The sequence below is a fragment of the Monodelphis domestica genome, chromosome 7 (genome assembly GCF_027887165.1).
Source record: "Monodelphis domestica isolate mMonDom1 chromosome 7, mMonDom1.pri, whole genome shotgun sequence".
In the NCBI taxonomy this organism is placed as follows: domain Eukaryota; kingdom Metazoa; phylum Chordata; class Mammalia; order Didelphimorphia; family Didelphidae; genus Monodelphis; species Monodelphis domestica.
Genome location: NC_077233.1, coordinates 170300459 through 170324381, shown reverse-complemented (window position 1 = coordinate 170324381; position 23923 = coordinate 170300459). Strand labels below are relative to the sequence as shown.

The 23923-nt window shown below is 37.6% G+C and overlaps 1 protein-coding gene across 5 annotated transcripts in view; it reads right to left on the bottom strand.

Annotated features, from left to right (window-relative positions):
- UNC13B (unc-13 homolog B) overlaps positions 1-23923 on the bottom strand; it is a 372543-nt gene that overhangs the window by 202163 nt on the left and 146457 nt on the right. For all 5 annotated transcript variants that reach the window (XM_056806040.1, XM_056806038.1, XM_056806041.1 and 2 more), the window contains exons 4-5: positions 15222-15339; positions 14348-14471 (exon numbers count right to left, since the gene is read on the bottom strand). In XM_056806040.1, coding sequence (XP_056662018.1) covers positions 14348-14471; positions 15222-15339 — 242 coding nt within the window. The remainder of the gene's footprint in view (positions 1-14347; positions 14472-15221; positions 15340-23923) is intronic.

Genomic DNA, 23923 nt, shown 5'->3' with positions numbered 1-23923 from the left:
TTCTAAGCTGTTAAAAGGAGCAGTCTTCCAACAGTCAGTCTGGAGATGAAAGTGAAGTCTGTAAGGTGAAGATCTGATCTCTCCTGGACACTCCTGGACAGCTTGCAAGCAGCCTCTTTGAATACCATCAAACAAGGTTGAGAGGAAATTCTCCATACCCTCTGGTGGATAGAGCGGAAACTTGGAGAAACCTCTCTTTCCTGGGACATCTGAGAACTCAGCTGGATTTCTGTACCTGACCCACCAAGGACTCAGTGTGTGTGAGAAATGTGGTTCCCTGTTGGACTTAACCTTAGGGAACTTAGGTATTTAGTTTAGGGTAGTTACATAGTGGGTTTATAAAAATTAATAATATGAAAATGATAATACATGGATAACCCAGATGGAATTGCCTGTCAGCTCTGGAAAGGGGGAGGGAAAAACAATATGGATCCCATGATTTTGGAAACCTTATGTGGAAATTTATTAAAATTTTTAAAATAAAAATTCCAATTATCCAACTAATTAATACTAAATACTTATGATTTTTTCATAGTTGACTTATTCTATTTCCTACAAAAGTTCTAAGCTGATGCCATTCAAATTTTCCTACAAATAAGTGTCTCATTCATTCATATGATTTCAAAAAGCATCTTTTTGAGGTCACTGTCTAGACCTACATTGAGCCACATTTTTTCTCCAAAGCTTCAGTCTTGCACCTCCCCTATATCTTAGACCTACCTGCACCCTTCTCTTCCCTCTTTGGTCATCCTTCAAACCAATTCTCCCCAACTCTCCAACTTTCCACTCTTCAACCTTGATCAAGAGGAGTCTCAGGATCCTGATTGCTGATTGCCTGTCATTCACTTATATCCAGGTCATTTTCCAAACTTTACTTCCTAACCATCAAGCTTTCCAGTTCTTGAACCCAAACACAAAACTTTCATTGCCCCAGAAAAAGGGACATCCTTTGACCAATGACCATCTCCATGACTTCCTAAAACAAAATTTCCTTCTCTTGCCACCTCTCACCTATATATGTTATGTCTCCCTATATATATTCCCTGGAGGGCTTGAATTGTCGGTTCCTTTCTATTTGTATCCCCAGTATTTGGTATAGAGCTGAGAGAATTACTGCTCCAACCACTGCATTATCAATTGCCTCTAAAGTACTTAGCCCATTCTTTCAACCTGTACCTATTTTCCCCTGGGGTCAGATTCAGTATTCAATCTTGTGTCACTGGCCGAGCTTGCTCAATGATATTCTTGCTAGGCACCAACACTAATCATCCTGTCTCTGTGCAATTTTCCTCCACACTGCTTCCCAGTTAAGCATCCTATTATTGAGGTTGCCCCTTATCTAATTTCATTCTCTCCTGCCTTTGTCTATTCTTTCTTCATCTGAGAAAATAATGTAGGAAATCTCTAAATCACCCCTATAAGAAACAACAAAGCTCTAATTTGTGCTATTTGGAAAGCAGAGTATCTTTTACTCAATATCAGGCCCAAATGGTATGGGCTTTAGGCAATGGTAACTTTAGTTGTATATATCACTGTCTTTGATCACTGTAGCCAATTGAATTTATAGATTCTTTTCAAGGTTACTATCCAGCTTCTTTTTATCTGGCTCTTGAGCTAGTATTAGAATTTTTTTTCTAAATTGTCATTTAAAGTTCAGCCTAAAGAAGATTCAACCAGAACTATAATAGTGATAAAATTTGGCTTGGATAACTTTCATTTCTTGAAATTTTATAGGCCATCCAATTAGAAAACGTGATATATTTGTAAAACAGTAATGCCTTGGTAGTCAGAGAATCTGTCTGTGCTCTGCAAGGTAGAATTCCCTGTGGAGCTTACTAATGTGCTTATTTTTGAGTAAAATTAAAATAGAAGAGTTGGAGATATGGATTTTCTTAAAATGTCACAAGATTTTTATAGCTGTTTATTTAAAATTTGATTAATGTAAAATATTAATTGTGTGCTTAGGAAGATATTTACTTGGCAGGTATATCCTTTCTGATGCTCCTCTATTCAACAAATATTTCTTGAATGGGCGGAGTCAAGATGGAGGCTTAGCAAGCAGCCAAAGTTCAGACCTATGAAAACCCTTCCTTACCGATTACAAACTGAATGCTCCTAGGGCACCGAAATTCAAACTGAACAATAGGACAGAGGTGGGGAACCCTCCTTCTAGACTCAAATCAAAAGGTATGCCCCCCAAAAGCCGGAATCCGAGAATACTCAGGTCTAAGGGGAAGGCAGAGGGAAGGTCCCAGGACCCCTCCCCCCCAAACCAGAGGGTTGAGCCCCAGCGGCAGCGAAAACCTCTGAGTGGGCAAAGGTGCTGGTTTGGAGGGTCTACCTTGTGAGCAGCGGGGTCCCAGGCTTGGAGTGTCCAGAGTGGACAGAGGTGAGGAAGCCAGGGAGAGACCCGGACCGTGGCTGGGTCCTTCCATCTGGCTCCAGTCTCACCATTGCCTTGGGGCACATCCAGACCAATCCAGTTGAACATAATCCCATCAGGACTCCTCAGAGCTCAGGGAGGTGGGCAAAGGCACTGGGGAACTTTGCAGACAGCGGAGAAGCAGATGGAGAGAACTGGAGAGAGCCTGGTTGGCCCAGCCTTCCAGGAGTCTTCGGCCTCAGAGCATATACAGCCCAACCCAGTTGAACTTAATCCTAGCAAAAGCCTCCCGAGGACAGGGAAGCTAACATTCCTCCCCTAGAGACTGTACCAAGAGATCTGACAAAGCTCCAAGAGGGGAGACTGACAGCCCCAAAACAAAAACAAAAAAAAATGAGAGGAGCAAGAGCACAGACAAATACAGGGAGCAAAGAAGGAGTAAACTCGAGCAAACAACAGAAAAAGAAGAAAGAAATTACAATAGACAGCTTTTGCACAGGTAATGAGCAAAGAGCGAACAAAACAGAGGGGGAGGGATCAGCAAAGGAAAAATCAGAAATCCCAGCGAATTGGATACAGGCTTTGGAAGAACTCAAAATGCAATTCAAAATACAATTAAGAGAGGCTGAAGACAATTGGGAAAAGAACTTAAAAACTAAGATAAGTCATCTGGAAACAGAGACACTTGAACTAAAACAAGAAAATAATGTCTTGAAAGCCAAAATCAACCAGCTGGAAAATGAGGCAAAGGAAATGAAAGATGAGGCAAAGCAGATGAAAGATGAGGTGAAGAAGATGAAAGATGACCTCCAAAGAAAATCAGGCCAAAAGGAAAAGGACGACCAAAAAACTAAATATAAAATCCAGTCTTTAAGAACCAGAATACAACAACTAGAATCAAGTGACCTCACAAGGCAGCAGGACACTATAAAACAAAACCAAAAGAATGAAAAATTTGAGGAAAATATGAAGCATCTCAGTCACAAAACAGAGGATTTAGAAAATCGTTCAAGGAGAGACAGGTTAAGAATCATTGGCCTACCAGAAGACCATGACAAAAGAAAAAGCCTGGACATTATGTTACAGGAAATTATTAAAGAAAACTGCCCCGATATCCTAGAACAAGAGGGAAAACTGGAGATTGATAGAATCCACAGATCATCTCCTGTACTTAATCCCCAACTGACAACGCCCAGGAATGTTATAGCCAAATTCAAGAACTATCAGACCAAAGAAAAGATATTACAAGCTGCCAAGAAGAAGTCATTCAGATACCAAGGAACCACAGTGAGGATAACTCAGGATCTGGCTGCATCCACACTGAAAAAAAGAAAGGCATGGAATATGATATTCCGGAAAGCAAGGGAACTAGGTCTACAACCAAGAATCAACTAACCATCAAAACTGACTATATTCTTAGGGGGGAAAGTATGGTCATTCAACAAAATAGAAGAATTTCAAGAATTCATAAAGAAAAGACCAGACCTGAACAGAAAATTTGATGTCCAAGCACAGAACTCAAGAGAATCATCAAAAGGTAATTAAAAGGAGGGGGGAAAAGAAAAACAAAACAAAACAAAACAAAATTTTAAGAGATTCAATAAGTTAAAATGATATGTATCCTTATAAGAAAAAGAAGTTATTGGTAAGTCTTAAAAATTGTACCTAGGCAGCAAAAAGAAGTACGCTTAGAGGGAACAGTGACAAACTGTATAGGATGAAAGGACAAGACATACATAGGTATATAGATATATGCATGCAAAAATACATACACATGAGTATGCATTTATATACATATATATAACTAGAGCTTAAAAATAGGTTAATATTAAAAGAAATGGGAAAAAAACAAATGGGGGTACATTTATATGTCATAAAGAAGCTCATGGTGGGAGGGGGGAGAACATCAATACACTGAAAGGGTAAAGAGGTCGGAGGCAGGAAATATTCAACTTTTATGTGCTTTGAAATTGACTCAGAGAGGGGAAAACAACACAATCAATTGGGGGCAGAGAATAGATTTGCGCCCTATAGGGGAGTAGACGGGTAACAAATGGTCTGGTGGGGAGGGAAGCAGTACAAGAGAGGGAGTACAAGAGAAAGACTACAGGGAAAATAAGGGGGGTAATAAGAAGGGAGAGGGGTAGAAAGGGAAGTAAAATAAGGGTGGGAACAAGGGGGACTGTTTAAAAGCAAACATTGGTGTAGAAGGAAATAGTGAAAGAAGAAAACACAGGAACAGGACCAGAAATCAAAATGCTGGGAAATACACAGATAGTAATCATAACTCTGAATGTGAATGGAATGAACTCACCCATAAAACACAATCAAATAGCAGAGTGGATTAGAATCCAAAACCCTACCATATGCTGTCTACAAGAAACACACATGAGGAAGGTAGATATACATAGGGTGAAAGTAAGAGGGTGGAGCCAAATCTATTGGGCATCAACTGACAAAAAGAAGGCAGGAGTCACAATCATGATATCCGACAAAGCCAAAGTAAAAATAAATCTAGTTAAAAGAGATAGGGAAGGTAATTACATCCTGATAAAAGGCAGTATAGACAGTGAGGAAATATCTGTACTCAACATGTATGCACCAAGTGGCATAGCATCCAAATTTCTAAAGGAGAAACTAGAGGAACTCAAGGATGAAATAGATAGAAAAACAATACTAGTGGGAGACCTGAACCTTCCTCTAGCCGAACTAGATAAATCAAACCAAAAAATAAATAAGAAAGAAGAGAAGTGAATGAAATCTTAGAAAAATTAGAGTTAGTAGACATGTGGAGAAAAATAAATAGGGACAAAAAGGAATATACCTTCTTTTCAGCAGCACATGTTACATTCACAAAAATTGACCATGTATCAGGGCATAAAAACATTGCGAACAAGTGCAAAAGAGCAGAAATAATAAATGCAACTTTCTCAGATCACAATGCAATGAAAATAATAATTAGTATGGGAACATGGAGAGGTAAATCAAAAATTAATTGGAAATTAAACAATACGATTCTCCAAAACCAGTTAAAGAACAAATCATAAAAACAGTTAATAACTTCATTGAAGAAAATGACAATGATGAGACATCCTTTCAAAACCTATGGGATGCAGCCAAAGCAGTACTCAGGGGGAAATCTATATCCTTGAGTTCATATATTAACAAATTAAGAAAGGCAGAGGTCAATGAATTGGGCATTCAAATTAAAAAATTAGAAAGCAAACAAATTAAAAATCCTCAGATGAAGACTAGATCCTAAAACTCAAAGGAGAAACTAATAAAATTGAAAGTCAAAGAACTATTGATTTAATAAATAAGACTAGAAGCTGGTACTTTGAAAAAACAAATAAAATAGACAAAGTACTAGTCAGTCTAATTAAAAAAAGGAAAGAAAAAAACCAAATTGACAGTATCCAAGATGAAAAGGGAGACCTCACCTCTAATGAAGAGGAAATTAAGGCAATCATTAAATACTACTATGCCCAATTATATGGCAACAAATATGGCAATCTAGGTGATATGGATGAATATTTACAAAAATATAAATTGCCTAGACTAAAAGAGGAAGAAATACCTTAACAACCCAATATCAGAAAAAGAAATTGAACAAGCCATAAAAGAAGTCCCTAAGAAAAAATTCCCAGGTCCAGATGGATTCACAAATGAATTCTATCAAACATTCAAAGAACAACTAATCCCAATATTAAACAAACTATTTGACAGAATAAGCCAAGAAGGGGTTCTACCAAATTCATTTTACGACACAAACATGGTACTGATTCCAAAGCCAGTCAGGTCAAAAACAGAGAAAGAAAACTATAGACCAATCTCCCTAATGAATATAGACACAGAAATCTTAAATAGGATACTAGCAAAAAGACTCCAGCAAGTCATCGCAAGGGTCATCCACTATGACAGGCAGGATTCATACCAAGAATGCAAGGATGGTTCAATATTAGGAAAACCATCCACATAATTGACCACATCAACAAGCAAACCAACAAAAATCACATGATTATTTCAATAGACGCGGAAAAAGCCTTTGATGAAATACAACACCCATTCCTATTAAAAACACTAGAAAGCATAGGAATACAAGGGTTGTTCCTAAAATAATAAACAGTATATATCTAAAATCATCAACTAATATCATCTGCAATGGGGATAAACTAGATGCATTCCCAATAAGATCAGGAGTGAAACAAAGATACCCATTATCACCTCTTTTATTTGACATTGTACTAGAAACACTAGCAGTAGCAATTAGAGAAGAAAAAGAAATTAAAGGCATCAAAATAGACAAGGAGGAGACCAAGTTATCACTCTTTGCAGATGACATGAAGGTCTACTTAAAGAATCCTAGAGATTCAACCAAAAAGCTAATCGAAATAATCAACAACTTTAGCAAAGTTGCAGGTTACAAAATAAACCCGCATAAGTCATTAGCATTTCTATATATCTCTAACCCATTTCAGCAGCAAGAATTAGAAAGAGAAATACCATTTAAAATCATCCTAGACAATATAAAATACTTAGGAATCTATCTCCTGAGCAAACACAGGAACTATATGAACACAACTACAAAACACTTTCCACACAGTTAAAACTAGATCTAAACAATTGGAAAAACATTGATTGTCATGGTTGGGAAGAGCTAACATAATAAAAATGACAATCCTACCCAAATTAATTTACTTATTTAGTGCCATACCCATTGAACTACCAAAAAACTTCTTTACTGAAGTAGAAAAAACCATAACTAAGTTCATTTGGAAGAACAAAAAATCAAGGATATCCAGGGAAATCACGAAAAAAAAATACAAAGGAAGGGGGCCTTGCAGTCCCAGATCTCAGGCTATATTATAAAGCAGTGGTCATCAAAACAATTTGGTACTGGCTAAGAGACAGAAAGGAAGATCAGTGGAATAGACTCGGGGTAAGTGACCTCAGCAAGACAGTATATGACAAACCCAAAGATCCCAGCTTTTGGGACAAAAATCCACTATTTCATAAAAACTGCTGGGAAAATTGGAGGACAGTAGGGGAAATATTGGGTTTAGATCAACATCTCACACCCTACACCAAGATAAATTCAGAATGGGTGAATGACTTGAACATAAAGAAGGAAACTATAAGAAAATTAGGCGAGCACAGAATAGTATACATGTCAGACCTTTGGGAAGGGAAAGATTTTAAAACCAAGCAAGACTTAGAAAGAGTCACAAAATGCAAAATAAATAATTTGGAATACATCAAATTAAAAAGGTTTTGTACAAACAAAACCAATGTAACTAAAATCAGAAGGGAAGCAACAAATTGGTAAACAATATTCATAAAAACCTCTGACAAAGGTCTAATTACTCAAATTTACAAAGAGCTAAGTCAATTGTACAAAAAATCAAGCCATTCTCCAATTGATAAATGGGCAAGGGACATGAACAGGCAGTTCTCAGCCAAAGAAATCAAAACTATTAATAAGCACATGAAAAAGTGTTCTACATCTCTTATAATCAGAGAGATGCAAATCAAAACAACTCTGAGGTATCACCTCACACTTAGCAGATTGGCTAACATGACAGCTATGGAAAGTAATGAATGTTGGAGGGGATGTGGCAAAGTAGGGACACTAATTCATTGCTGGTGGAGCTGTGAATTGATCCAACCATTCTGGAGGGCAATTTGGAACTATGCCCAAAGGGCGATAAGAGACTGTCTGCCCTTTGATCTAGCCATAGCATTGCTGGGTTTATACCCCAAAGAGATAATAAGGAAAAAGACTTGTACCAAAATATTCATAGCTGTGCTCTTTGTGGTGGCCAAAAATTGGAAAATGAGGGGATGATCTTCAATTGGGGAATGGCTGAACAAAGTGTGGTATATGTTGGTGATGGAATACTGTTGTGCTAAAAGGAATAATAAAGTGGGGGAATTCCATGGAGACTGGAACAACCTCCAGGAAGTGATGCAGAGCGAAAGGAGCAGAACCAGGAAAACATTATACACAGAGACTGATACACTGTGGTACAATTGAAGGTAATGGACTTCCCCATTAGTGTCAATGCAGTGTCCCTGAACAATCTGCAGGGATCTAAAAAAAACACTATCCGCAAGCAGAGAATAAACTGTGGGAGTAAAAGCACCGATGAAAAGCAACTGCTTGACTACAGGGGTTGAGGGGATATGATTGAGGAGAGACTCTAAATGAACACTCTAATGCAAATACCAACAACATGGAAATGGGTTCGAATCAAGAACACATGTGATACCCAGTGGAATCGCGCGTCGGCTATGGGAGAGGTGGTGGGAGGGGGGATGGGAAGAAAAGAAAATGATCTTTGTGTCCAATAAATAATATTTGGAAATGACCAAATAAAATAACATTAAAAAAAAGAAATGAAAAAAAATTTCTTGAACATCTACCACCATATGTATATAACATCCTGCTAGGTGCTAGTGATACCAAAAAAAAAAAAGGAAAAAAGAAAGAGAGAAAGAGAAAACGAGAAGAGAAGAGAAAGAGAAAACGAGAAGAGAAGAGAAAGAAAACGAGAAGAGAAGAGAAGAGAAGAGAAGAGAAGAGAAGAGAAGAGAAGAGAAGAGAAGAGAAGAGAAGAGAAGAGAAGAGAAGAGAAGAGAAGAGAAGAGAAGAGAAGAGAAGAGAAGAGAAGAGAAGAGAAGAGAAGAGAAGAGAAGAGAAGAGAAGAAGAGAAGAGAAGAGGAAAGAAAAGAAAAGGAGTCCCAATCTGCAGAGTTTACAAAACACAGAGAGGTCACAATCCCTACTCAGATACATAAATACAAAGAAATTGAGATTGAGAGCCAGGCCCCCAAACAGGAGGAACTTGGTTCAAATTAGACCTCAGATACTTCCGAACTGTGTGACCCTGGGCAAGTCTCTTAATCCCCATTACCTAGCCCTCACTGCTCTTCTGTCTAAAGAGTACTGATCCTATGACAGAAGATGAGTTCATTTATTTATTTTTTTAAACTCTTACCTTCCATCTTCCATACATTCCACAGTATTGATTCTAAGAAAAAAGGTAAGGATTATTTTTTAAATTATTTTTTAAACCCTTACCTTCCATCTTAGAATAGGTATGCTGTTTTAGTTCCAAAGCAGAAGTGATAAGGGCTAGGCAATGGGGGTTAAGTGACTTGCCCAGAGAGACACAGCTAGGAAGTGTCTGAAGTCAATTTGGGGAACACACATGGACATAAATGACATGCATAGAGGGTATCCAAAAAATGGAACTAAAACTTTTGGGACACTGTATGCATGTATGTATGTGTGTCATAAGTGTACATGTTACACAGAAAGAGGCAGACAAAAAAGAACCAGAGAGAGAAAAAGACTAATTCCATTTAACGGGCTACCCATCAAACTTCATTACACAATTTGGGCAGTCATCTTCAATCATTTGTTTTTTACTATGTATGTGGATTACAGAAACATAGGTCTCAAAGAGATGACTTTCATATAGTAGGGCTTGATGCCATTAGCACTGCATCCTTTACAAATGGGGAGAACTTCACCCTCTATATAGAATTCTACTCATATTTGGAAGTGGGATAGGACATAATCTATGAATGGAAAAGAAGGGAATAAGCATTTATTTAATACCTATTTTGTGCCAGACACTGCTGGGCACTTTTTACAAATATCTCATTTGATCCTCATGACAACCCTCTGTAAAAAATAGACTCGAATACAGGACTACAATCCCCATGAGCCTTTGCTCCACTTCCCCAGAATGCCTTGTAATCTCACCTGGGCCGAGATCGAGAAGGTATTTAAGTGGATTCAAAGGCTTTTGAAAGGGGTCTTGGTTTTTTTTTGGACTTCCGTTTTGGAGCAGAGGCGTCTCTTCCATGATGTGAGGTTATTTTGTCTAGGCCTCTGGCCTAGGCACATGTTTCTTACTTGTATATTCTTAATCTTTAACCTTTAATAAACCTCTAAAAAAAATATAATACTCCTTGCAGAGAGAAACTAATTTCTACCTGCCTCAGTCTCCCCATCTCCCCTAAATTTTAATCTTTACACCTCTGAGGTAAATGCTATTATTTACAGTTGGGGAAACTTAGATAAAGACAACTTTGAAAGACATGCATCCTCTTCTGATACCTCATTTAACAGTGATAATCAGAGGATTAATGAACAAAGTTATTGCTATTAGGCAATCATATATAGTTTTCACATAAGCATAGGAATCATCTTTTGGGGTGATTTAATGCACCTTTAATGCTGAATTTTGCTTGGTCAGATCAAATGACTTTTTGTAAGCAAGTAACAGCAAAGAACAGAATCTTTTATTCTCCCTACTTCTTGATTGTGTGACTATAAAGAGACAGAGAATTACCTGAAAAAGTATGTAATGTTTTCACCTCATTTTTTAGTATGGATACCTTTAATCCATGCATAGGCCATTAATAAGTGCCTACTAGATGTAAGATACAGGTGAAAGACTGAGCTTTAACAAGTCAATTCACTTTTTTTAAAGCCTCAGTTTATCTATAAAATGAGGAGCTGTACTAAAAGGAGCTCTTATGTTCATTCCATTCTAATATTCTATGATTCTATGTTAGATAATATATACTGATCAAATGTAATATTACAGACTAGCTCCTCCAGATATCATAAATTCCTAGGCAAGAAAGAACTTAGGAATTGATTATTAATAATTAATAATTAAAGCCTATGGAGTCAAGAAATTGTCAGATATGACTGTTACTGGAGTGAGAAGGCTGATTGAGGCTGACTCTAGAAGCCTAGTAGAGTTGAGAAAGGAGTCCAAAGCACCCCAGTTCTAAAACACAAAGCAGATTATAAGAAGGCTTATCTACCACTGAAATTCTTTACTCATAAATATATTTTTCACATGTCTGTTGCCATATTTCCATGCATTTCTAATTTTATAAAGGAGAGGCATCATTAGGAGGCCTGGGGATTAGTCCTGGCTTTGCTACTAAAAGTGCATAAATGGCTTCTAATGTTCTTGTCAGCTCTTTGATCTTGTGATTTCATGATCCTGTTATATGTAACTTACTAAATTACTTGGGAAATAGTCATTCATAAGACTTTCTGTTTTACCTATATTCCCCCAAATAAAATCAACAAGCATTTATTAAAAACTGACTATATTCCAAGCATTGTCCTAAGCTCTGAAAGTAAGAAGAAAAAAAAGCATTACTATTCTAGTACATTAGTAGACCACTGGCTTCAAGAGGGTGAGGAAACCATGCTGCTTTATTCTTTTGCATATGCTATAATGCCTAGAAACAATTTCTCTTATATAGAAAGTACTCAATACTACCTTGTTAGCTTCTCTGATCAATATAATGAACAAAGACAATTCCAAAAGCCTTGAAAAATGCTATCTACTTCCAGAGAAAGAATTGATAAATTCTGACTGCAGATTGAATGAAGCACATTATTTTTCACTTTTTAAATTTTTCTTATTTTTTACAACATGGTTAATTTGGAAATATATTTTACATGACTTTGTTTCTTACAAAGATTTGTTTTTTTGATGAATACTTTCCAAGTCTGATGGTGTCAAGTGGAACCAGAATCACTGAGAGAAAAGTCCATCAAGTGGAAAATGGCTGAACAAGTTGTGCTATATGACTATGATGGAACAGGATGATTTCAGAAAAACCTGAAAAGACTGAAATGAACTGATGCAAACTGAAGTGAACAAAAGCAAGAGAATATTAGACACAGTAACAGCAATATTATATGGTGAACAATTGTGAAAGACCTAGCTATTTCTCAGGAATACAGTGATCTAAGGCAACCCCAAAGACTCATGATGAAAAATACCATTTACCTTCAGAAAAAGAAGTGATGAAATTTGAATACAAACCAAAACACCATTATATTTCTTTTTTTGATACCTCTTCCAAAAATGACTAATAAGCAAAATGTTTTACATGCTTGCACATATAAAATCTATACTAGATCATCTCAGGGAGGGGAGAAGGGAAAAGGAAGGGAGGAAGAGAATTTGGAACTCAAAATTTTGTTTAAAAATCTTAAAAATTGTCTTTATATTGGGAAGAATAAAATTATTTTTAAATGAAGCTAAAATTCTTTTTAAAAAGCAGGAAAACAGAAAATATGGAGGCCTCAGTCAGGGCAGAAGAAGCATTAACAACAAGGAAAGCAACTGAGGGACTAAGACAGTCAAAGAAATTAAGCACCAAAGGGGTTCTTGAGTCCCTCTTTTCCAAAAGATAGTTTTGTGTGCCTAATCAATAGGCAGGGGTCCCCAAACCACAGCCCACCCACATGCAGCCCCCCAGGCCACTTATCTGGCCCCCACTGCACTTCCGTGGAAGGGGCACCTCTTTCATTGGTGGTCAGTAAAAGGAGCCCTGTATGTGGCGGCGCTGCAAAGCGTGTCATCACTCACATACAGCACAACTTCCAGTGACATAACTCTTTGAGTGACGCCTTGTCCTGAGAGTAACTGAATGAGAATGAGGCAATACACAAAGGATTATGTGGCTGCACAATGGAAGACATCAGCATGGTGAGTGGCGGTCTGGGGGTGGGGATTCCGCACTGTGTATACTGCTGCCCAGTACAGTGGTGGTGGTGATGGGGCTTTGCAAGGTGTGAGAGGCCCATCACGGCCAGCGCTGCAGCCTCTGCTGTCCCAGACAGCGGTATACAGATTTGTTCATAGTTTGTTTGTTTTTTTAATAGTCCAGCCCTCCAATGGTCTGAGGGACAGTGAACTGGCCCCCTGTGTAAAAAGTTTGGTGTCCCCTGGCCTAATGGGATAGCTCATCACAAGCTAATAACCAGTTGCCACTACCAAGTGCTTCACAAAGAATATAATTCAGAATCACCTGCTCCTGAGCCACTGACACCTTCAATACAGCACAGGCTTCTCCTTCTGCCCCTATACTTGAACCAAATGTATTTCTCCTCTACTTTAAAAGCAGTATGAACAAGGAAGCAACTGCAACTTCAGAAAGGGAAACAGAGAGTTTTATCTTGTGCTGCCAACCCTACATCAGTTTCCTCTCTTCTAAGGATGAGGAAGCAAGGAAGGCCAAAACAGCTGCAATGGCAGCTGCTACAGCAGGAGCACTCCTAGGAAAAAAGACTTTCCTCCAAAAACTGATTTTAGTGATGCAGATTAGCTTAGAGTGGGTGATCATTTTAATCTTCATGCTAGTGTTATTCATGGAATTAATTTTCAAGTAGAATGTGCTCCTTTCTAGCTCATTCTAGAAACAAGTTTCTCAATCTCTCCTCCCAGTTGTATCAATTGTCTTTTTTGTTTGATTTCTCTCTAAGTCAAATTCCAGGATCCTGATCTTTTCCCCTGCCAGAGAAATGTAAGTAAAGTTCTCATTTAATCTTAGATGTGAACTTGAAGGTCAGTCCTTCTGGTCTTGCTGCAGGGTCTGCCTCCTCTGGAACACAGGGTCCTAAGAGCTAGTTATACTGGAATAGTCACCTCTAGGCAGCTCAAAAAATACATTACTTCTGGAACTGGCCAATCTTTTTAGTTACTTATAAGAGTAAGTATATACTTATTTTATAAGAGCTACTCAAGTTTTTTTAAAAATTGCAGAAACAGAATATGCATGCAGAATTGAAGACTATAAATAAATTTAAATATTTTAAAATGGAATAAATTAGTGATGCTCTTAGGCTAGGTAGCATCTATATATAGGGCAACATAAGTAACTGTGTGAAAAGTATTTCTAGCAAACCAAACTTTTAAAAAGCAAGTTTTCATGAGCTTCTACATTTCAATTCATTTTAAAAATTCAATTAAACAGGCTACTCATTGTTAAAGAAGATTCCCTACATTCAAAGAGGATACAACCTGATTGAGGAGATAAGACAGAAAAACATACAAATAAATAGCTGGAGCATAATTTAAAAAACAATGTATAAACATTCATGGATTGGTCAAAAACTTAATCAAACATACTCACCAAAAGGCAATTCAAATCTTGTATCTAGCAAAATTTTATGGGGAGTTGGGTTTTTGGTTCCACAGACTTCATCATCTTTCATTAATGTTTCTGCTTCCAGGGTGGACCACTCCCCAGGGCCTTCCTAAAGGAACAGAAATCTAATATTAAATTTTAAACTCCTTTTATATTTTTTCTATTAGTACATTTCTATAGGACCCATTAACTCTATTTCCTCCAGACCTGCTTGTTTGGAAGGTCATTGCTGCAGCAGTTTCTGAGAACCATATGTGCTCTGTAAAATCAATCATGTTTTTTCTATCTTATCTTCTTACTCCTCACCTTGACTTTCCTTTATTGCAAGAGTTCTCTATGTAGGGTCTGTAAATGTGTTTTGATAAGCATATTTCAATAAAATTGGTATCTTTGCTAATCCTATTTATTGTTTTATATACTTAAAATTAGTATTTTGAGACGGGGTCCAAAACCTTCACTAGATTCTGCCAAAGAGGTCCATAAAAAACCTTTTTTTCTTTTTAAAACAAAAAAAGTTAAGAAACTTTGTACTAATTCCTTTCACTGAAACAGAGCAGCTTTTACTGTATTTCACTTATACAAAATTTTTAACATTTCCACAAGGCACAGAAGGATCACAAAAGCCAACTCCTTATTATGAAACCCTTTATCCAAAAATCCTTTCTTTAGATTCTGGCTGAAGATTTTCTAGCTTGGTTCCACATTTACTCTACACATCCTCTGAATGAATTCCAGCTACTTAGTTTCTCAGATGAGCCAATATTTCCAATTAGTAAAGAGGACAGACATGTCAGACAGAGGAGAATTGATTTAACCTCATCAGGATAAATCCCAAGGAAAGGCAATACAAATAACTAACCTCATCTGATTGCCGGATGGTCTTCAGTGCAATCCACACAGTACCCACCATTGTGTCCCAAATCAGGCCTTTGTTCCATACTTCTACACTTAAACCCAGGTCCAGGCGACTGATCTCACTGATGGAAAGAAAAAATAGACCAATGAGGAAATGCAGATAAAATGGTGATTAAAAACAAAAAACTACCTACTTCTGACTTACATATGCAATAGATCATAGATCTAGTATTAGAAGGAAACTCAAAAAGCCATTTAGTACAAACCCCTCCTTCCATAAATGAGGACACTGGTGGTAAACGACTTGTCCAAAGGCATATAGCTATTTGAGTGTCAGAGACTGAAACTGAACCCAGACCTCTGATTGCTGAGCAATCATTCTTTCTGCTGTACCATATTAAGCCTTGAATACCATGATGATGAGACCTGGGTGGTCTTAAAGCAGGAACTTCATTATACAATAAAAGGGGGGGGGGAAGCATTATGTAACAATGAAACACTTCTAAGGCTCCTGACACTACTGTGGAACACATCTTCAGAGAAGAAACTTTCTTTTCAGGAATATTTGTCCCATCTCTTCCTGAACATGTGAAAGACCTAGCTTCAGCCATTAGCCAGACAATGGAGGGTGCAGGTAGAATGTAGACAAATGATGATGATATACTTTTGTCATTTTTTTAGGGGAAAATAGTCTCAGAAATTGTCATTATATTTTATTTGTCACAAAAAAGCAGCACAGAGTAGTGTGTTAAGAACTAAACCTTGAGTCCAGAAAATCTGAATTTATCACTTGGTTGCAATTAAATTAGTTCGTGACCATATAAAAGTCACTTAACTTTTTGATGTTTCAGGAAAATCTCAGAATAAAAACTGGGAGTTCCCCAGTGTGTATAATCTATGTAATCATAGGTCCAAAAAAACCCATAGATAGCATATATACATTAGAACTTAACAACCACCATCTGACACATATATCTTATATTTTCCAAAGTGTTTCTACATTTTGCTCTCATTTTAGTCACTAACACTCCCAAACAGGTGGCAGTTACAGAACTGAGAGAGTTGGCATTCAAATCAAAGTCTCCTTGAGTTCAGATCCAGTTTTTTTCCCTATTATTCCACAGCTATTGCTGGTGATAGAGAAAGCATTTCTCTCCCTGTTATCTCTCTAGGCCCATCTACATCCTAGAGTTTCATAAGAATGAGGCCATATACCTCTCTATAGGTCACAGGATCATAGGATCAGAGGTTTGGCACTAGCCATCAAGTCTACCCCCAACATCATACAGATTGGATAATAAGGCACCCAGAGAGGAAGTGATTTGCTCAACTGACTCAACTGATACAAATATTAATAATTATTCTCACTGTGTAAAAAAGCTCTGTATTCAATGGATCAGACTGAAAGATTAATTTTTAGAACTCACCATCTCCGTGAAGCTATGCATACAAAAAAAAAACAACTTAAGTGAGCCAAACTAGGTTGATATGCTTCCCTGAAAAAGCAGAACAAAGATAACCAACCTTTTCGGTCTTCTCTTGAGAACACATTTATTTCTACTTGTGGAGAATAGAGAAGCATAATTGGTAGATTAAAAAATCATAGCACTATAGTATTACTAAGATTCTTTTATTTGAGGAAATAGAGAAAGGAAATTATCTGCCTAATCAGAGGAACATGATAGAATCTAAGAAGAGTTCTAAGAATACCAGCTGTAGTAAATTGTCTGGAAAAAAGTAGGTGCTTAATCAGTATCGACTGATTCATTTAAAAGCACAGTAGATCTCAAGCCTGACCCTTGTTACCTTCTAAGGCAGCCTAGTTGAGAAGAAATTTACAGCCATTGCTGAGAGGGCTGAATAAGGAAAGCTGTACCTCTACTCTGCAGAATAAAGGCTTTTCTAATCACAGTATTAGCAGGAGATAGAAGACAGAATAGCAAATGGCACTGAAGATAGGGCCTCAAGTTGAGGACTCTGGCTAAGGCCTAATAAAAGATTTAAATTAATATTCAATAACTCCAAGGATGATATTTTATAAGATTTATTAATAATCACTTGAAGTAGAATAAATAAAAGAAACAAAATTAGAAAGCCTAAGTAAAAAAACATGTGGGTAAAATTAGCTTGCCTTACTCTCACCCAACCTCCACAGCTGTGATCAGGGGAAAAGGTGGGGGGGGGGGGGGCATGGGGAGGGGGGGTGAGAACTCTATCCGACATAAGCAGTGTTTGCACTCAGTATGAGGACAATGGGATGCTGGGTAGGAGAGTTCTGGGGAGCAAAATTCTGATTATACAACCCCCTCGCCCCTGTGATTCCAATAGGAACCGAGCATGTAGAAATCTCCCAGATTTACATGCCTAATTTCCCTAATGAATCATTATATGTAACCAACTTATACCTCTAAAGATTTTTAACTAGAGCTACATACAATATTGCACTTTCTAAGGGGAAATTACAATAATTTGGGAATAAAAGTGTAAACCTTAAAATTTCTTAGACTTATGAATGTTGGAAATTTCCCCATTGGGAAATCTCATACTGGAAAAAATTTCCTAATGATAGTAAGAACTCTATTGGAATGTGAAACCCCTTGGCATGGGAGGATCCTTCTCCTCCCTACCTAAGACTACTTTAGGACAGAAACCTTTTGCTAAACAATGGAAAGGGCTTTGACCTATGCTTAAGCATAGAACAGGAAGTTCTTTGAGTCATGATTGATTTTAGAATTGATACAATAGAGATACTTGGAATGACAGAACCAGGTCTTCCGAAACTACAATCTCCACCCTACTCAGAGTAAAAGGATTTAGGAAGGGCTGCAGCAAGGATCAAGATTTAATTATTTGAGAATATGACCTTCAACAGACATGTGCAAAGGGGCAGACCTCTGGGTGGTCCTGGGTTAAGCTAAAGCCACCATTGGCACAGGGAAGACATGGACAGTGATTGGTAGATGTGAGAATTGAGGGGAGGGAACTTAGATGGTTTCCTTAAAGATAGGGGGGTCTGAGGACTGGGGGGTTCGAGGAGGTTTTGCTCTCAGCGAGGTGGCTCTGAAGGAGGACTGAGGAGGTTGCTCTGTTGGACGACCAGGAGAGAAGGCTGGCTCTGAAGGAGGAGAATTCTCTGGAAACATTTCTTGAAAGGAGGCTCTCTTGAAGGTGGAGCCTGAGGTTGGCATGAGAAGCCTTACCTAGAGAGATCTTGGGTGAGTGATAAAACCAACTGACTGATTTATTCATTCTTATTCCTTTCTTACTTCTCTCTTTTTATATTGATTAATCAGTGTATTATAAATTTCTCTATAAAACCCAGTTGGCTTGGGCATATTCATAAATTGGGAATATATTCCCTGGCGACCATCTTATATTTATATAAAACCAAGACACAGTAGAAAACATATTTCAGCGGTCAAAATTGATATATGTATTTCCCTTGCTCCAAAATATTTTAATTATCACAAAAGAGAAATAAAAGAGAAAGAGAGCAAAACCAATGATTGCTAGATACATTGACAAAAAGCCAATTAGGGGGAAATCCCCTTTGGCATAAGAGTGTACATTCAAAATAAATTTGTTCAACCCCCCACAGTTCAATTCACTACACTTCCCAAAGTTCATTCTGGATCTTTTGGTGCAGTGTGTGGTTTCTGCAGGCATCTCCATGGTGCCTTCTCCAAACAGTTCACTTTCTTTGGGGAGGCAGCAAGTTTCTTATTCTAAAATTACTCTCAAACATGAAAAATGTTCATGAATGTAGAATTCTATGACAATAATACACTAACAAGCTGAAAGAGTTCTAAGCCCTTCCTTTAAGGTAAAGATTTGCTAACCACAGTAGCTTTAGTGGATGCTGGACAGAGTATCATTAGATGACTTTGAATTTAATGGGACAGTTGAAGACCAGTCAGAGAAGAGATATGAAGTGTGGAGGTAAGCAGTGGAGACACTCAGCAGGGAGAAGCTGAGGTGAAAAACCTAGAAAAGTTCTGTGAGAAGGGAATTCTCTTCCCTTTATTTTGATGTAATTAATCGGGGACCTGGAATTTCCCTACCTTTGTTTTGATGTAATTAATCAGTGACCTTTGATGTAATCAATTTGTCATTGAGATGTGCAGGAATAGACAGGCTCTCAGAGAAAGAATGTTAATACCAATGAGCAGGAAAACTGATTCCACAGGCACTGCCCCCCTGGGTGGCACAAGGCAAATTAAGGAACTATGATTGGTTCCTGAGATGTGATGAGGGAGAGCTAGTGGGTGAAGAAAATTTCTTATAAAGGTGAGACCAAGGCTCTGCTGAGACACTCTCACACTCTTCTGGCTGGAGATCAGAACCTGAGTGAGAGCCCCTGTGGCTGGTGAGCTTCATTCCATCAGAATAGCACATAGGGTAGTAGGGTAGGCAACTCTCTACCTCTTTCCTACATTTCCCTCTCTGTATTCTCACTACTTTGATGTAATAAAGCCACTAACAGCCTCATTGTTTAATTTTAATGATTACAGTGCAAAGGAGAACACTGGTGGTTTAGATAATCCAGAATGCTGCTTCATGCTCTGATTCTTTTTACCCCTCAGAAAAAGCAGATTTGCCTCCATATTTTAGAAATTGTGACTATATAAAGCCATCACATCCAACCCCTTCATTTTACAAATGAAAAAACAGACTCAGCAGGGTTGAGAAGGCTTGCCTGGTGGGGAGCAAGCCTAGCATAATGATATGAATAGTTTTTTGATAGTAAAATAAATTACCCCTTTTTGTGTGCTCCATTACTGTGTATCCCTCTGGGTTACTAGTAGAATAAAACACATTGGTATGGGTTCGTGAGCTATGGCTTGGCCTGGATTCTGACCCACAAAACCCCTAGACCTTGAGCTAACTAAATGTGAGACACAGAGAAAGGGGACTATCTAGTCCAATATAAGATGCTATATATTTCATGAATACTTAAAAGACAATGCCCTACCCAAAGATCCAAGTTTTTACATATGAACAAAAAGAAAGATTTTATTTAATAAGCATTTATTAAGTACCTGCTATAGACTCTGAACAGTGAAGGAATTCAATATATATATATATTTCCCCCAAAAAAATTATTATTTTCTTTGACTTTGAGGTGATTTTAATCTAGGAATAGGCAATGAGATTGGATCTGAACTTATAACCTGTGTACCACTTTGTGGCTAAGTCACTTAACTTCCCTGGGTCCCAGTTTCCTGATTTATAAATGAAGATGATGTTGGATTAGATGTTCTCTAAGGTCCATTTCAGCTCTAAATAGTGTGATAGCAGGTAAGGTCAAACGAAGGCATTTTCAAGATGTGCATTTTAAAACAATTTTACACATATTTGAAAACAAGGAAAGTATACTATCTTTAAGGCCCCTGTCAGATCTAAAATTCTAAGATTGTATAAAATTAACATTATTGAAGAGAGAATGGATGAATATTTATAACATGGTGCTTAAGTATGAAGGGCACAGATGGAGGACTCAGATTTAAATAGGAGAGAAATCTGAAATAGTAAGAAAGTCAGCATCAGAGAGATACAATGATACTATGTGCCAGGGTGAGAAGAAGAAATAGCATAGTAGCAATGCATAATTTGGATGAAAGAATCTTAGTCTGAAACATGCCCTGGTCCCTTACTACCTATGTGGCCTAAGGCAAGTCTCAACTTTGTTTCCTCATCTGTAAAATGAGGGAGTTGGACAAGATACCCCATACATCCACAGTTTCAAAAATAAGGAAAGAAACCTGCGTTTTTAATGAGGGTAAAAAAGAATCATGGAACAAACCAGGATTCCATAATTGGTCAATAATCACCTAATGACTATAAAAATTTTAGGACTATCAGAACTCATTATTGAGCCTGGAAGTCAAAAATAATCCACTGCATCACTGATAATGACTGTTAGGAATGTAAAACAAAAAACTATAGTATGTCCTATGCACCCTGTACACAAAGACAATTCTCTGGATTGTGCATGTAGTGATTGATTGCAGCTTCCTCTTATTTGAAGCTCTGCTGCTTAGATTTATGGTCCCCTCAAGTCTACCATATGCCTTTGTTTAACAAAACAAAACAAAACAAAAAACCCTCTATTCCTGATTGCAGCACAGTACATTGATTAATCTCTCTATTCCTGCGGTGTTCTCTAGTACTAAACAGCAATATGCCAGTATTTGAGCTTTTGCCTACTTGTGATCCAGGTCAGGAATCTTACTTAATCATATCCCTCCTCCCATCTCCATCCCTCTAACAAAGGTAAATCTGCATTTTAGACTTGATTTTCTGAGCTTTGTTGCTATTTTACTCTTTATTTATATAACTGTTGTTACTGTGTATATTATTCTCATTTCTCCACTTTCTTCATCCTTAGACTATAAAAGAAGAGCAAAATTACTTGAGAACATAAGAGTAGTACAACTGTGGGTAAAGAGGTCATATCTAGTGGGTGAGCAAAGTTATCTTAATCAAATCCAGTTCCCCCTAACTATTAGGGCTTTACTTCTATTGATTCTCTCCAATTTACCCAGTCTGCATCTTGTTTGTACATCCATGTTTAGATATTGTCTCTTACCTCGCTGAGGATCCAGGACTGGGGTTTTTTGGCCTTTACTTATATCATTAGGGCTTAGAACAATGCTTCTTGATTTGAATCTAGAAGCCAGAAAATGTGGCAGCAAGTATGCAAAATGCCTGAAAGGCTTAAGGAAAATTAAAAGAAGATCCACAGTTGACCCAGGTCACAGCTTTCCATTAAAAGGTAAGGAATGACTAGAGGGAGTAAGAGACACTCTGCCTCATGATGCTGGAGATATCTCTCTATGAGATGGTACATTAGCCATGTTTCTTCCCCTCTTATCTCTTGAAGCTGAGTAGCTACAATACATAAAAGCTTTGGGGGGATGGTTCACTTTGAAATAATATTCACATTGCCAACAGAGACTTTAAGCACAATATAATTTATTCTCAAAAGATTGAGAGGTAGAAGATTGAATTAAAAGAACAATTGGCTACTTGCATTTGGCAATGACAGACAGTAGACAGAGTTAATCACCACTCTCTCTTTTATGTGCCTGGCTGACTGTTTCCTTCTGTCTCTTCTCTTCTGCCTCTCTTAATTTAGTGGTGTAGGAATAAGGAATCTTTTTTTTTTTAAACCTTACCTTCCATCTTAGAAGCAATACTATGTATTGGTTGTAAAGCAGAAGAGCAGTAAGGGCTAGGCAATGCGGGTCAAATGACTTGTCCAGGGTCACACAGTTAGGAAGTGTTTGAGGTCAAATTTGAACCCAGGACCTCCCATCTCTGGGCCTGGCTCTTAACTTACTGAGCCACCCAGCTTGCCTCCAAGGAATATGGAATCTTAAAGCACCTCCAAGCTTTGTGAGGAGATGCTAAAATGACTGTAGTTACCTGGTCCTTTTCCTGAGCCAAAGATAACACATGAAACCTGAAGCTGGAAAGCAAACATCAACTTTTAATCATTTAGTCATCATCATCATAGCTAACATTAACATAACACTATGTGCCAGACTCTGATTCCAAGCACTTTGCAATTGTTATCTCAAAATAATCAGGGAGGTAAGTACTATAATCTCCATTTTTATAGATGAAGAAATTGAGGCAAAAAAGAAGTTAGTAACTTGCCTAGGGTCATGCAGCTAGTAAACACCTAAGGCCAGATTTTGAACTTAGTTCTTCTGGATTCTCGGACCAACTCTCTATCCTTTGTTCCACCTAGCAGTTCTTCTTTCTTGAAAATCCAAGCTGCTTAGCTTAAAGCATTATTTTGTTCTAAACAGTAATGAACTGCTAAAGAAAAATCTTAAGAGATCTGCATTCCAATTAATTTTTGGTGGAGATTGCTATGTAATTCAATAATTCTGGATGAGTCACTTGCTCTTTAGTAAGTGGTGATAAGAATCTCAAATATTAATGACGTTTTAGAAAATTACTGCAACCAAGGATCCAAGTACTTAGCTTTCCACATCCACTCCCCCCCCTCATGAACCTTTTAAGGGTAAAATACCAAGAAAGGAGGAATGGATAGAATTACAGAAGCTAAAGTAGTAATATAAATATAAATATATATATATAAATAAATATATATATATATATATATATATACTCTTCAGCACTTGGTTACTATATACTCTCACAGATAATCATCACTAGCCCTCAAACCCAGCTACTGAAATGTTTTACTAGCTAAGACACTGACACATATCTTCACAGAACCAGCCCTTCCACAGTCAATTCATTCAGAGTGATATATGACTTTTCAAAACAATAGCATTCTAAGAAGTAATTAAATGAGAAAATGTGTTAGGTCACACTAGAAAAAAGACTCCTATGATTCTGATGTTAAGTTCAGAAAAATTTTAAAGTCCCAGAAGTCTTTCATGAGATGGCATCAGCTTAATCACATATTCAAATTAAAGGAACAGAATCAACTCTGGGGACATGTTGTTGAGGGTGTGAATTTTAAAACTACTCCACCCTAATCAGACCGTACTTTAGGAGATCTGATTTAGCTATTTCCTGATCAATAACAATAGAGATACTTGGACTAACAGAATCAGGTCTTGGGAACTCTACATTTCTCCACCCTCCTTAGTTTAACAAGATTAGGAAGGTCTGCACCAAACTCGAGGATTATGTATCTGAGAAAAATGGCCTTCAACAGACATG